The sequence below is a fragment of the Uranotaenia lowii genome, chromosome 1 (assembly GCF_029784155.1).
Source record: "Uranotaenia lowii strain MFRU-FL chromosome 1, ASM2978415v1, whole genome shotgun sequence".
NCBI lineage: Eukaryota > Metazoa > Arthropoda > Insecta > Diptera > Culicidae > Uranotaenia > Uranotaenia lowii.
In genome coordinates this window covers 157,771,736-157,785,150 of record NC_073691.1, presented here as the reverse complement: position 1 = coordinate 157,785,150, position 13,415 = coordinate 157,771,736, and the positions used below count along the sequence as shown (strand labels likewise).

Below are 13,415 nucleotides of genomic sequence, written 5' to 3'. Positions count from 1 at the left end.
AGTTAGTAGAAGATCTTAATTTCGTGTCTTATAAGGCAAAAAAGTTATCAGTTGTTTGACAGGGATATGGCTTTTGGCATTGATAAACAATAAATTCAATTGACATCACTGCCTGGTGCCTAGCGAGGTATTGTATAACTACTTGTCATGCAATGCTTTACAAAGCACAAGCAGTGATGTCTATTGAATTTATTGTTTATCAATGCCAAAAGACAGCCCCTGTTAAACAACTAATAACTTTTTTACCTAATAAGATACGAAATTGAGGTCTTCTTTAAAGTTGCTCTGTGGTAAAATTTCTTTTGATAAATTTAAAAATTGGCGAAAAAACTATAAGCAGGCTCGGTTCCACAGATGCAACAAAAATTATGTTGGTTTTTCAGTACAAAAAAATCCAGTTTTCCCATACAAACCTTAAAGTTCAAATTTACTCATGTAAACTTAAAAATTCTGCAAAAAATTCATGGATGAGTTTTGAAACAAAACAGAGCTTTTTAGACTCCAGGGTTTGAGAAATTCAAAAATGACCTCAAATCGACTTAGTCTAAAGCACATGAGTGGACGTCTGCTTTTTATACGTTAAAGCAATTTTTCTGTTAAAATCTCTGTGCAGATCTGATTCATACTCTATCAGCCGAACGGGAGACACACGTCTTTACTCAATGAATGTTGTCCGTTGACTTACTCCCGCTCAGAACACGACAGCTCAGTCGTCGTGTGTGTGCGTTTATAGTACAAGGATGGAGGGAAAAGGCCGACTCGGAAAGGTCTATCAGCCGAGAGAGTGTCGTGCTCGCAATTATCGGCTACACATCTCCCCCCTACACAAAATATCGAAAAAACAGAAACAAAATGTTTTGGTTGCAAAATTTCCTACTGAGAATATGCTAAAACACGAATATTTGATGCCCTTCCTTCGACCAACGATTTTTGGAAATGTTGTTAACATCTCAATGTGTTCTTATTCATGCCATTTGAATCATTTGTTATCAGTGTGGGGTTCGGATGAGGGCGATGACTCGCTGGGCTCCGTTCCCCGTTCAACACGTTCGTCGGCCAAAAAAAAACTCGGACCGTAAAAATGAAGCGAGAGAGCTCCAGATTTACAACGCGTGGCAAAACTGAGCGTCTACCTTGCGTAAGAGAGCCGTCCCCGTCTATGGGTCCCATGGCGACGAATTTGTTATTCTTTTGTCTCTATGCTCACTCTGAATCAGTTTATTCACAATGCAGTTCTAGTAAAATGTTGAATGATGTTTTTATAAAGAATCTAGCTCGTAGAACTCAAATATATTGGTGCGATTATTTCTTTTGCCATTCGCAAAACCTTCTTCAAATCTTGGTTCAGGCAACTTTATACCAGTTATTCAAATCAAATTGCTATTAGTATCAGACCTCTTTAACAAATGAGGCTTGAATCTTTCCCACGCTCATTTTTCTCCATTTATGACCGTCTCTGCATCCCCAAAAATCTGATGTATGGTTTCATCATATTTTTTTTTAATACTAGGGCTACTTAGAAAAATGAACTATTAATCAGTTTGCTTGAATAGTGATGACAACTGACGAAACCGTCTTTCTTTCAACCGAATGAATTTAGGTACCAGCTATGCCCACTATACTGTCGAACTTTGGAAAAAAAAACATTTGCTTTGGACTACATCAGCTGTCTTGATTCATCACGCCCGAGTAATTGACTCGGAGATACCTCAAACCTTACTGTGGCATTGGACATCTCACTCCAAACACAAAGAACAATATGCATTTCAATTCAGTGAATTCCTTTGGATCACAATTCAAGCTAGTCAATCCTATCCAAAAGTGGATGTTTCTCAAGCCAATCTTTTTTACACATATCGCTCAGGAGTCTTTCCAACATGAACGACGACTTTTATGTTATGATGAATATTCGAATCTTTTGAGAGAATCAAATTGGTTAACCCGATCCAATTGAATGGAATGTTTTTTTTTTGTCCTCCCGATCCAAAATAAATTCATAAAGTGAACCTTCAGAACACTCTCCATGTTGGTCCTCCCGATCCAACAGAAATTCATAAAGTGAACTTTCCGGACACTCTTCGTGTTGGTCTTCCCGATCCAACGAAAATTCAAAAAGTGAACCTTCAGAACACTCTTCATGTTGGTCCTCCCGATCCAACGAAAATTCATAAAGTGAACCTTCAGAACACTCTTCATGTTGGTCCTCCCGATCCAACGAATATTTATTAAGTGAACCTTTTCTCATTTAAGTCGATTGGAATTTCACCTTATTAAGTAATGTGATGATTATTCATAATATATAATAAATTTTTCATTAATTTCTTGAGTGATGATTTGCTTTGTCAAAACGTGGATTTCATCGATAATCTTACTTAACCCTTCGTTTCATAAAGTTACAAATTTGCAACAGTTATTGTATGAAAAAATGGAAAAATCGTATTTTATTTTAATTTTTTTTCTTGATGTACTCATCATTTTCAACTGTTTAAAATGATTTTTAAGGAAAAATAAAAAATCATGAAACGAAGGGTTAACATTCTAACCATACTTCAATTTTTTTAACAATCATTATTTTGTTCACGACTGTTAGCCTAATTTAACTTTTTTCTTATTTTAATGAAGTTCATGATTTTCGATAGGTTTTCTTATAATGCAATGCAAAACTCTTCCATTCATATTTTTTCGAAATTAAAAACAAAACTCTGAAAAACAAATAGAAATTGTCAAGCAAACTCATTATTTTTCCTTCACAGGATTAGCGGCACGTACCACGAACAACAAAACAATTTTAAGTTAGATGAAAAATAAGCTATCTCACTCGCACTCATTTGCAACACTGAAAAAATTGATGGTTTGTCCACTCCTGAGTTTTAAAGTGCAGCAGAGGCTTAAACCCAAGCGAATAGAAAATGTCCAGAGCCACTGCCGCAACTTCGTAAAAAAACAACGTGGGCAACCGCTTGTTTGGGAGAAAAAAAATGCTAGCATGCCTGCCAAAGTATGTGCGCACTGGGCATATATTGCAAGCCAGCACTGTGATGATTCATCACCAGTTGAATCACAACTGCAGCCACGCCAATAACAAATCCAAAGCCTCAAAACATTCTTAAGGCAATAGTTGGACGGACAATCAATAACATTCCGGTCAATAAACTACTTTAAACAAATAAATGCTCTCCATTTACTCGTAAAAACAAAATCTGACCACCAATTCAAAAATTATCAACACTATTCCCAATTTCTTCTTCCACATTCTTTTCAATACAAATAAACTTACCGATAAATTGCATTTCCAGCTACACTTCTTGCCACTACACTCGAAAAAACACTTAACAAACTCGCGAAAAACAAACGTGAGCCTCCCGTTCAGCCGAAAAAAATCTCCTGGCAGGATACGCCATTGTGCAGATCTGATTCATACTCTATCAGCCGAACGGGAGACACACGTCTTTACTCAATGAATGTTGTCCGTTGACTGACTCCCGCTCAGAACACGACAGCTCAGTCGTCGTGTGTGTGCGTTTATAGTACAAGGATGGAGGGAAAAGGCCGACTCGGAAAGGTCTATCAGCCGAGAGAGTGTCGTGCTCGCAATTATCGGCTACACAATCTCTTACAGTTTTTGAGAGCTTCATTTTATGGTAGAAGTAATAAAAAAAGGCCGATTTCCGAAAGCGGGCGAGCTGAATGCGAATATTTAGGCTTTAAGCTATATTTCAGTTAATTTCAAGCTACAAAGGTTGACTTTTGATTTTCAGATGAAATAAAAAGTGAAATCATTAATATTTTTGTTTACAGGTTCTCTACACACGATTTTTAAAGTTCAATATATTTAAAGAAAAATGTTAAAAATCTTGCAAAAAATTTTAATTTTATTTTTAACTTTGTATTACAACTTTTTTTTTTTCATGCCATATGTCAATAGCGGATTCAATTTTGTAGGGAAATTTGTATGGAAAAGAAAATTTTTGCGCATTAAATGATCCAAACAAATCTTTTAAGCTTGAAATGCAGTTTGTCTTTAATTATTGGTTTTGCCTATTTTTGAGCTTCAGTTTTTGGAAACATAAAAGAAAGCTAAGTCTTACAGGAAAAAAAGTTATGACCAATTCAAGATAAAAAGTCTGAATGCAATGAGAATTAGTTATGGCAGGTATTTCTGGCTAGATCTATTACAAATTTCAAAAAATGTTTTTGTCAAAGTTAAACAATTCAACAAATTCATTGGCTTTGCATAAAAGTTTTTTTTACGATTTTTTTTATTTTCATACGACGGTTCAACGGCTTTAAAGAAGCAGTCGAAAACGCATAAATAAACCAAAAATAACTGTGGACCCGTGAGGATCAAAGAGGTGAAATGTGATGAAATTTTTTTCAAATTATATTTAACCTTTCATTCGTTTCCAGCATCATTCACCTTATTCTAACCTTCTATCCTTCTATAATCTTCCAATTCTTAAATAAATATTCTTTCTCAAAGAATATAAAATATCACCAATGTGGCCGATAGAATTATTTCATTAGAAAATTACATTGCATCGAATATCTTGTTATCCTATTAAAATTTACATTTAGAATTAAAACTCGTTGCGCTAAATCAGGACTGAACAAATCGTTTCGAATTTTTTTTTGTAACGATAAGAAAATTTTCAAACAAAGTTTGGTACAGATTTGTAAGATCGCACGAAGCTTCATCATTTAACTTTCTTAACTTTACTCAAAACATGATTTGTAGAAATAATTGTAAGTTAATATTTATATTTGTTCAAAATATCAATGCATGCACTATGGGGGGAGGTAAAAAGGGTGATCCTCCTCTCCTCAAGCAGTAAAAAACCGTTAAAAACTGCACGAACTTTTAGAAAAATATAGAACTTTTCCTAGACTCTTGAACTTTAAACATTTTCCGCTCCATGTGGTTAAAGTAAGACAAATTTTACATATGGGTGATTAGTTTTCCAATAGGCACATCAAAAGCGTTGGACCTCTATTGGCATTCTCACTTTCTAGTCTTTTTTAACATTGTAATCATTACTAAATATTATTCCTCTCAAACCTATTTCATCGCTGAAAAGTTTACTGAAGTTTTTTTTAATGATTATATATCATTTCAGTTTGATTTTCGATCAGGAAAGATTTTCCACATTTTTTTTCGAAAATTGCAAAACCACATGGGCTAAAAAGCTTTATTTCGATACTTTTTCGGATGCAGACGTTTAACATATTTGTCAATTTGTTGTCGTTTTTCCAAACCCCGCCTTTAGACGGAGTTATTTTTTTTTATTGTCTACCTTACATCGAATAATTAAAAAAACAGCAATTCCAGAATTTAGGTTAGTTTTAGATCTGTTAAAAGCTACATATATAAGATGAAAAAACACAGAAACCAAGGATTTCGGACGTTTTCTAAATTATAATTTTTAGAAAAAAAGGGTCTATTCCTAGATTCGCATGTTTTGAAGCTTGAGCGGTTCATATCAATTTTTCTTTATTATTTACTATGTTCTGTACATGGTGCGCCGCCATGATGCCACGTGCTGGATTCCAAACTCGACAAATTGCTCAATTCTTTCTTTGCTACATTTCCTACATAAATCGCATCAGAATAGTCACTCAATTACCAAATTACCTATTGAAAAAAAAAACTTGCCTGGCTTGGGGATCGAACCCTGATCTTCGTGGATATATCGAACACGCTACCACAAGACCACGCCTAGATATTGTTCTAACTGAAACTAAAACTCGAAGTGATGATTTGATTTTGAAAGCACATCAATGCACTTTTTGTGACTAACCAAATCCCGTTTTGAGCACTTTCTCATATCTCAAACACACGTTAACTTAAAAATCTTTAAAAAAAATAGGTTTTATAGTCTTTTTCATAAACAATACAACGCTACTAAAATTTTGCATATATGAGCTCTATTAACATAGCTATCACCGAAGTGAAATGTCCGGATACTAAATGAACATAGCTTTAGTATGGAATATAAGATTAACATATTATAAAATATTCTGTGCAAAAAGTAAGTTGAAACAATGATTAGATTTTTTGATGGTCAATAAAATTAAATTTTTGATTTCTTTGTTTAATAAAGAAACAAATTAAAAACAGCATATCATGTAAAACATGCGTAGAGATGCAAAGGAATTTTTTCAAGTATTTCTCCGTTGAAGTATATCATTGCCTGTAAAACTTGATTGAAATAAAAAAAATACTGAATGAAAGCAAACATATTATAATCAACATTGGTAATTCTCAGCATGTTTCATATACTTCAGCAAGGACATGTATATCAGCACCAGGGCCGTAGGAAGAACCGACTCATGGGGGGGGTTTTGGTGACAAATTTTTACCTATGATTTTTTGTCTAACAACACACGAATAAAAAAATTATAACAAATAATGTTTGTAACTAATGATTATTCGTTTTAAAGTACTCATTAATAGTTTTCGTATGAAACTGTAAGTTAAGAGAAGACACAAATGCCACAAGAATGGTAAAATGTCATTAATAAAACCGTAAAAAATTAACTTCAAAAAAGTGGTCCTTAGCCTAAAGGGTGAGCTAAATTTTTTTAATGAAACCTCTAGAAACAAAATATGAAATTTGCTTTCATCGATGGTTAAAATTTTTGAATTTGTTTAAAAGTCTGGTTAAAATTATTTGATTTGAGCATAAAATAAGTTCTTTATAGGGGAGCCTTCAATTCTTAAAAAAAACTTATTCTATACTAAAATCAAACAAGCCCCAAACTTTTTGGCAAATTCCAAGATTCTAACCTTCGATGAAAAAAAATAAAATTTTCCCAAAAAAACAGTAAGAGATAAAAAAACAAATTCGAATCAAATTTGCTTGATGCAAACTTGAACTAAATTTATGACTTTAGTTTGAAATTCAGCTGAATAAAAGCTGAAATATTAATAATGTTAAACAATACACCGAAATAATAAAAAAAAATGGTGCAGATTTTTAAGGTGAAGATCAGGTACATGATTCCTAATCAGGAAATATTTTTCATAAAGATTCAATTCCATACTAAAAATCATGTGAATGATTTGTTTTAAATATCATTCGGGATATTTTGCATGAATCAAAACCTAGAAAATTAACTCAAATTCTACTTTATGTGAACAAACTTATTCTGATTAAAAACTTTGAAATCTGTAAATTGAATTCACAAGCAAATTTTTAAGTTCATGTTGTCTTGAAATTCTCAACAATTTTATGTTGATTGAGAAACTCATTCACAAGTTTAATCCTTTTCTGAATTTTAAATCTGATTTCTAAACCTGAATTCCAAAATTGAACTTTGAATCTGTTTCCAAATTTCTATACGATTTTCGAAATGTACAAAAAAATACAATTTCCGAATCTTAATTCCAGATCAGAATTTCATGAGACAAATCTTAGAGCACTCATTCATGAATCTATTATTTAAATTCTGTATGGCTGGTTTAACCTTAATTCATTATTTCAATTATTAATTTTTAATCTATTTTGGGAATCTGATTTAAAATGTGAATTTCGAATGACGAATCAGAATCTGGTTTTCAATTTTGGATCGCCACTAAGAAGCTTTAAATGTTTAAATTTTGTGTTAAAATAACTTGATACAAAATCAGAATTACGAAAATATGTAGAAATACAATTTTGGTTATAGGAATATGGAGCCAGAACCCTGGGTTTAATTTAAAATTCAATATTTAGACCAGAAATTCTATGATAAGGTTGTCAAATTGCCCGGTTTTAACTAGATTAGCCCGGATATTTAATAGGAAAAGTCCGGTCCGACCTGGTGGCCAAAATTTCATTGGAAAAGCCTGGATTTGGCCCGGTTTGTTCTCATACACATTCACAAATAAAACTAAAAAAAAACAAATTGTGTTGTAATTTTTTTTATTTATGCGTCAAAAACTTTTGCAGACAGTTTCAAAAAATTTGCATGAAAGGTTTCTTAAGTTTTTTTTTTAGATTTTTGATGAGGTTCAGATTTTAACCAATATTGCCCGGTTTTGCTTGGATTTGGTCGACAATTTTAAAATCAAATACCCAGATTTGGCCATGTTTTTATACAGAACAGCCCGGATTTGTCCGGCCCGGATACGTGCTGAAAAAAATCTGACAACCTTATTCTATTAACAAGTGAGAAAATTTTAAAAAACTGTAGCAGAATTCTTAACTTAAAATGGGTTTTTGAGGTTTTTGTAATGGTGTTTAGTTCAGATAGTTGCTCTTGAATATCTTTGCTCTATTATCATTACTTGATTATGAATTTAAAATTTTGAGTGTAGAGTAGAATATCTCGCTTGCATTTTTGGACCCTTATGGGGGGGGTTTAACCCCCAAAACCCCCCCCGTTCCTACGGCCATGATCAGCACCACCTCCTGGAGAAAGTTCTTACTAGAAGGAAATTTCAAGCATTGATGTACTAAGGAAACTCTGAACATTCTTTCCATCAACCGTGGGTTCGCGTCTTAACTACAAAAGTTCGTGTTTAAACTTGCATTTCTATGACCACGCAGAAAATTTTGTTTATGTTTTATTTTCAACATAGGAGTTTCAGCCTACTCCAACTTTTCTTCGTGTAGCAAAGTATGTTGCTATGGTTCTCAATTTGTGGTGTTTTCTGCCGAATGGAAAAAAGGTCTCGACTGACGGAGTATGCTAATAAATCTACAATTTGAGATTCTAATGTCATTTGAATTGGAATAATCATTGATGGAAATTCCACTTTTTGGACAATACTGAATGCATATTTCATAAAAGAAATCATAAGAAGGCAACAATTTACTAAGTAAATTGATCTTAAAATCAACTCTACAATATGATTTGAGATTTATTGATGGCCACATCATCATCATTATTATAATTATCTGGAGCACGTTTGATAAATGGAAATCAGCATTACTCTAAAAATGAAAAATTGATAAAGGAAAAAATTCTTCGTGTAGAATTAGCTCTTTTTAATACTTTTCATTTAGGCACATCTGATTTTTTGAAAACTCAAAAACTTGTTGAACCGATGAATCAAAATCATATTTTGAGTATAAAATTTATTAACGAAGTCAACCTACTTATCACGAAAGATATTATGAAAAAATAGTAGATATACTTGTGTTGTATTTAGTATAATTGTCAGATCGGGACACAAAGTATTGGTGATGAGCTTAACAGTTTTCGCCAGAAGCTTCCGAAATTTAGTCAAAGGCAACTTAGGTCTTCTCGATAGCATTTATTCATGTTCGTAAGAACTTTCCTCACATGGAGGCGCGTTTCATGTGTCCTTCAAGTTTCTGGGGAGTGAGGAATATTCCTACTATTATTATATTTGATGAAAGGCTATTTTTCGTGATGAGCTTTAAATAAATTTTAATTCGGAATTTATTGGTATACTTTTATTTGCAATACCGATTTTAACAGAAAGCATCTCAAACCCCCATTCTATTTCTTATCACAATAAAAGTCATAAGACAATTTCAAAAAAAGCTGCTTTTTATTTAAGACTCACAGAACTAGTAAAAATGTCTCAAAATACAAATGCTCTTGCTCACATTTTCACCAACTATTCGATTAATCAAATCTAGCACAATTTTGAACACTGGTAAAAGATACTTCTAGAAATATGCAAACAAAGCCATTTTCCTACCACATACGAAAAAAAACAACTTTCCACGTGAAGATGTTTATTTTCTAACAATTTTAAATCAAAAAAATAAGCTTTGGTTGCCGTTAATTTGTCTGTTGTACCTTACATATTATTTAAGAAAATCGGAATAATAATCATAAAAAAAAATATCATAGCTGCCAATTTTTTAAAGTGGCTGTTGGTTTTTTTACTATAAAATATTTTTAAAATCGAAGGAAAATCATGAAGTCAATATCAAATTCAAAATATTGTAACAAAACTTTCATTTTAGACTTGATTTTAGTATCGTAACCGAGATTTTGAATTCATGATCAGTCATAATTGAAAAATTGAATATGAAATTCAAAAATGAATTATAACATGAAATTTATGTATTTGTTCGTTTTAAATTCAAAAATTGTATTATGGATTTTGATTCCACACTCGGATGCGTTTCGTCATCCATGTTGTCGAAGTTAAATTTCGGTTTTGGTTGGTCAAATTCTTGGATTTTCGAAGAACTGGACAAAATTGAAAATGAAACTTATGTAACTTTTTTTTAAAGTCAAAATTTCTCTCAGTCATCGAGAAAGTTGATCATTGGTTCAAATCCTTTATTTTCATTATCTTCGGAACGATTTACAGTTTTTTAAAGTGCACAAATTAACTTAATTAATTTTTACTAATTTTCAAATGTCAGCTTTGTATTTCAGAGTGCTGATATAATAGAAATAGAAGCATATTTGACTTCAGAACTCCCGAATAATTCAAAACCCACTCTTAGATTTCTTGCACTTTGAAAAAATGTGATTTTTTGCTTTATGCTATCACCTTTGTTTAATGATTTTTTAACTGTTTCTTGAAATTGTTCTTAAATTTTAAGAAAAGTGTGTTCTTCAAGAAATGAAAAAACAATTCTTCACATTATTTATACATTCTCAATTGGAAATTGCTTTCTATTCAAAACGAAGGAGTTTTATTTGATTTCATTCGTTTCAGATTAAATAAAGTTAGGATGAGAGCTTGAAATTAAAGAGCAAATCAATGAAAGTAGAGCTCCCAAGTCTCCCGAGTTCAGAATAATACTTTATTATTTTAGACCAGAATTAAGTTTAGATTTGGAAATAAAACTCTTCAATCACACGAGAAATGTATTTCAGAATTTATGAAAACATCACGATTCCGATTTCCGAATTACTATTGAGAACAAAATGTAACACAATAATAAAGAAATTATCAAAGTTTAAAAATCAGCTTTAAATTCATAGAAATTATTTCCAAAAACTGATCTCAATTATTTTTGTTTTACGAACTTACACATAGTTGCAAAATGAGAATCATTAAAATTTCGTTGTTTTAACCTCGCGCTCATAAGAAGAAGCTCAGGAAAAACTGATGGTAAAAAATTTCTTCTAATTTTTTTTGTTCAACAACAAGTGTAATATTTTCATTTATAGAATAACATTTAGAGAAAGATTCCATAATGAACTCCCAAGTCGATATTTTTCAAACTCCTTGGTAAACAAAATACGAAAATCATCTTTTTGCCAACATTTTAACGCATTGAATATTATAGATTCGCAGATTGAAGTTATATCAAAGGATATCGAAATATTTTTTTTTATTAAAAAAGGGTTAAAAAAGTTTCTTCACTTATGAAGTTTTTTCAAAATAGGTACCTCTGGTCTAATTCAATGAGATCATATTGAAGGGAAGGGGCAGTGTGCAGCATCTCTCATCCCTCTTACTCTTTCGAAATGATCGTTATTACACTATATATTAAAGTCCTTTTTACTGATTGATTTTTGAAAAATTGTAAAATCAACCCCACCTAATGTTCGAATGATTTTTCAAAATATTGGACTGAAAAGTCTGTCAGCGTTGCTAGTTTCATTTCATGGAAAAACGAATGATCTATTTGGCGCGTTATAACTATTTTCTCGCAACTCGTATCGCTTTGCCGTCATGGCACAATTGTAGCCAGAGAATTTTACAGTAAGCTTCATATAAAGGAATTTCATTTGACTACATTCAGATTACAGGGTTTTTAAAATTCGAGAAAAGTTGCAATTCGACACACCCTAGTGTACATGTAGGATGCATTAGGTTCAATTTCATTGAATTCTTTTTGATGATTTTTTTAATGCATGAAATTAACCGATGTCAACTGGTGGAACTGCCAACTATAATATAAATATTTAATAACATGTTGTTTCAGGTGAATGGTGAAGATCTGCTGGGCTTGAAGATAATCGACATAGCCAAACGAGTTCGCAGCGGCAAACAAGTCATCGATTCCCAGCCCGGTGTCAGCTTGTTGCTATGGAATTCCGGATTCGATAAAAATGTAAGTACCTAGTAGAGGTATGCTAATTCCGCTGCGCGTGGCATCTTGTGGGATCACTTTGTGATGCAAATTTTAACTGTCTTCTTATAAGTGGTTATTAGTATTAATAAGTATATTAAGGTGTCAGCAAAAATTGTTCCGTCTCAAATTGAAAGCAGATTTTTTTTTTCAGAACCTGAACCCCCAATCTCTGTCTCGGTTCGCCGGATGCCTTCAGAGCATCGCTGGGCTGCTGGAGTGTCCCGTTTGTCTGGAAATTATTCGGCCTCCATCGTGGCAGTGTTGCCATGGGCATTTGATCTGTGCCGGATGCCGTTCCAGGAGCACCAAATGTCCCATCTGCCGGGTAATGCTGGGGCGAGCTGGTCGCTGCCTGGTGGCCGATAAGTTGTTCCACTTCCTGGGTCAAACCCTGGGGCAGCAGTGCGAGGGTGAGTGAAAAACCAAACTTTGCTTTTGATGGATAACCCTAATTATTTTACCTCTTCCATTTATTATCTCTCGATTTAATATTTTGTTAGAATCACTAGTAGTTTATACTGCGATCGGTTAAATCGATCATGACGTATATTTTTATTACAAGGCGACCGTTACGATTTTTTGACGTAGAATTACGTCTTACGGCAACACTATAGGGGGGCAAATTGAAATTTGCGAACAGATCTCGCGTCACGAAAGCTTTCCATTTGACAGACATCCTATCTAAAGGATTATGACGTCATCACCAACGCCTGCTTTGATGGGTTTTGTTTTTCCCTACCTACGAAAGGTATAAAACAAAGGGCCCGTCGACCGACTCGGTTTCTTTCTCTGTTAGCCGTCAAGCTGAACAGACCGTTGCTGCACTTCGATCTGAGTGTGGACCCCACCAGTGGTAATCCGACTCAGATATCGATTTGCAGTAGTTCAGTGGCAACCGTGGACCAGTGAGCAACGATGATGGTGAGCAGCGATGACGGCCACCACACCAGCGTAGACAGCCAGCGGCGGAGGCGTTCAGTGGCGGAGGACTCCAGTGGCAGTGGCAGGGATCCTACAGGTCATCGCAAGTGGCGTTGTATAATCGAATTATGTCACATGGTCCGATTATGTTGCATGGTCGGATTATGTCACATGGTCCGATTATGTTGCATGGGGTCGTTGTTTGCTGACGATACCGCAATCATCCATAATGGCAGGATAATACGAGCACTTAAAAATAAGCTACAGCGAAGTCTAGATGTCCTCACAGATTACTTCACAAGTTGGAAGATATGTATAAATGCTACAAAAACTAAAGTAATACTTTTCCCACACTCACAGTCCCGAAAACTAATCCCGGATGAGGAATGTTTAATCGAAATGAATCACACATCAGTGGAGTGGTCTCATGAAGTCACATACTTGGGTGTTACATTGGACAGTAAGCTGATTTTCAGACAACATGTCGAAAAAATC

At 33.6% G+C, this 13,415-nt stretch overlaps 1 protein-coding gene across 8 annotated transcripts in view; it reads left to right on the top strand.

The window, feature by feature from the left end:
- Positions 1-13,415, top strand: part of LOC129740675 (uncharacterized) — a 37,677-nt gene that overhangs the window by 8,286 nt on the left and 15,976 nt on the right. For all 8 annotated transcript variants that reach the window (XM_055732421.1, XM_055732419.1, XM_055732420.1 and 5 more), the window contains exons 3-4: positions 11,850-11,978; positions 12,151-12,409. In XM_055732421.1, the coding sequence (XP_055588396.1) occupies positions 11,850-11,978; positions 12,151-12,409 (388 nt within the window). The remainder of the gene's footprint in view (positions 1-11,849; positions 11,979-12,150; positions 12,410-13,415) is intronic.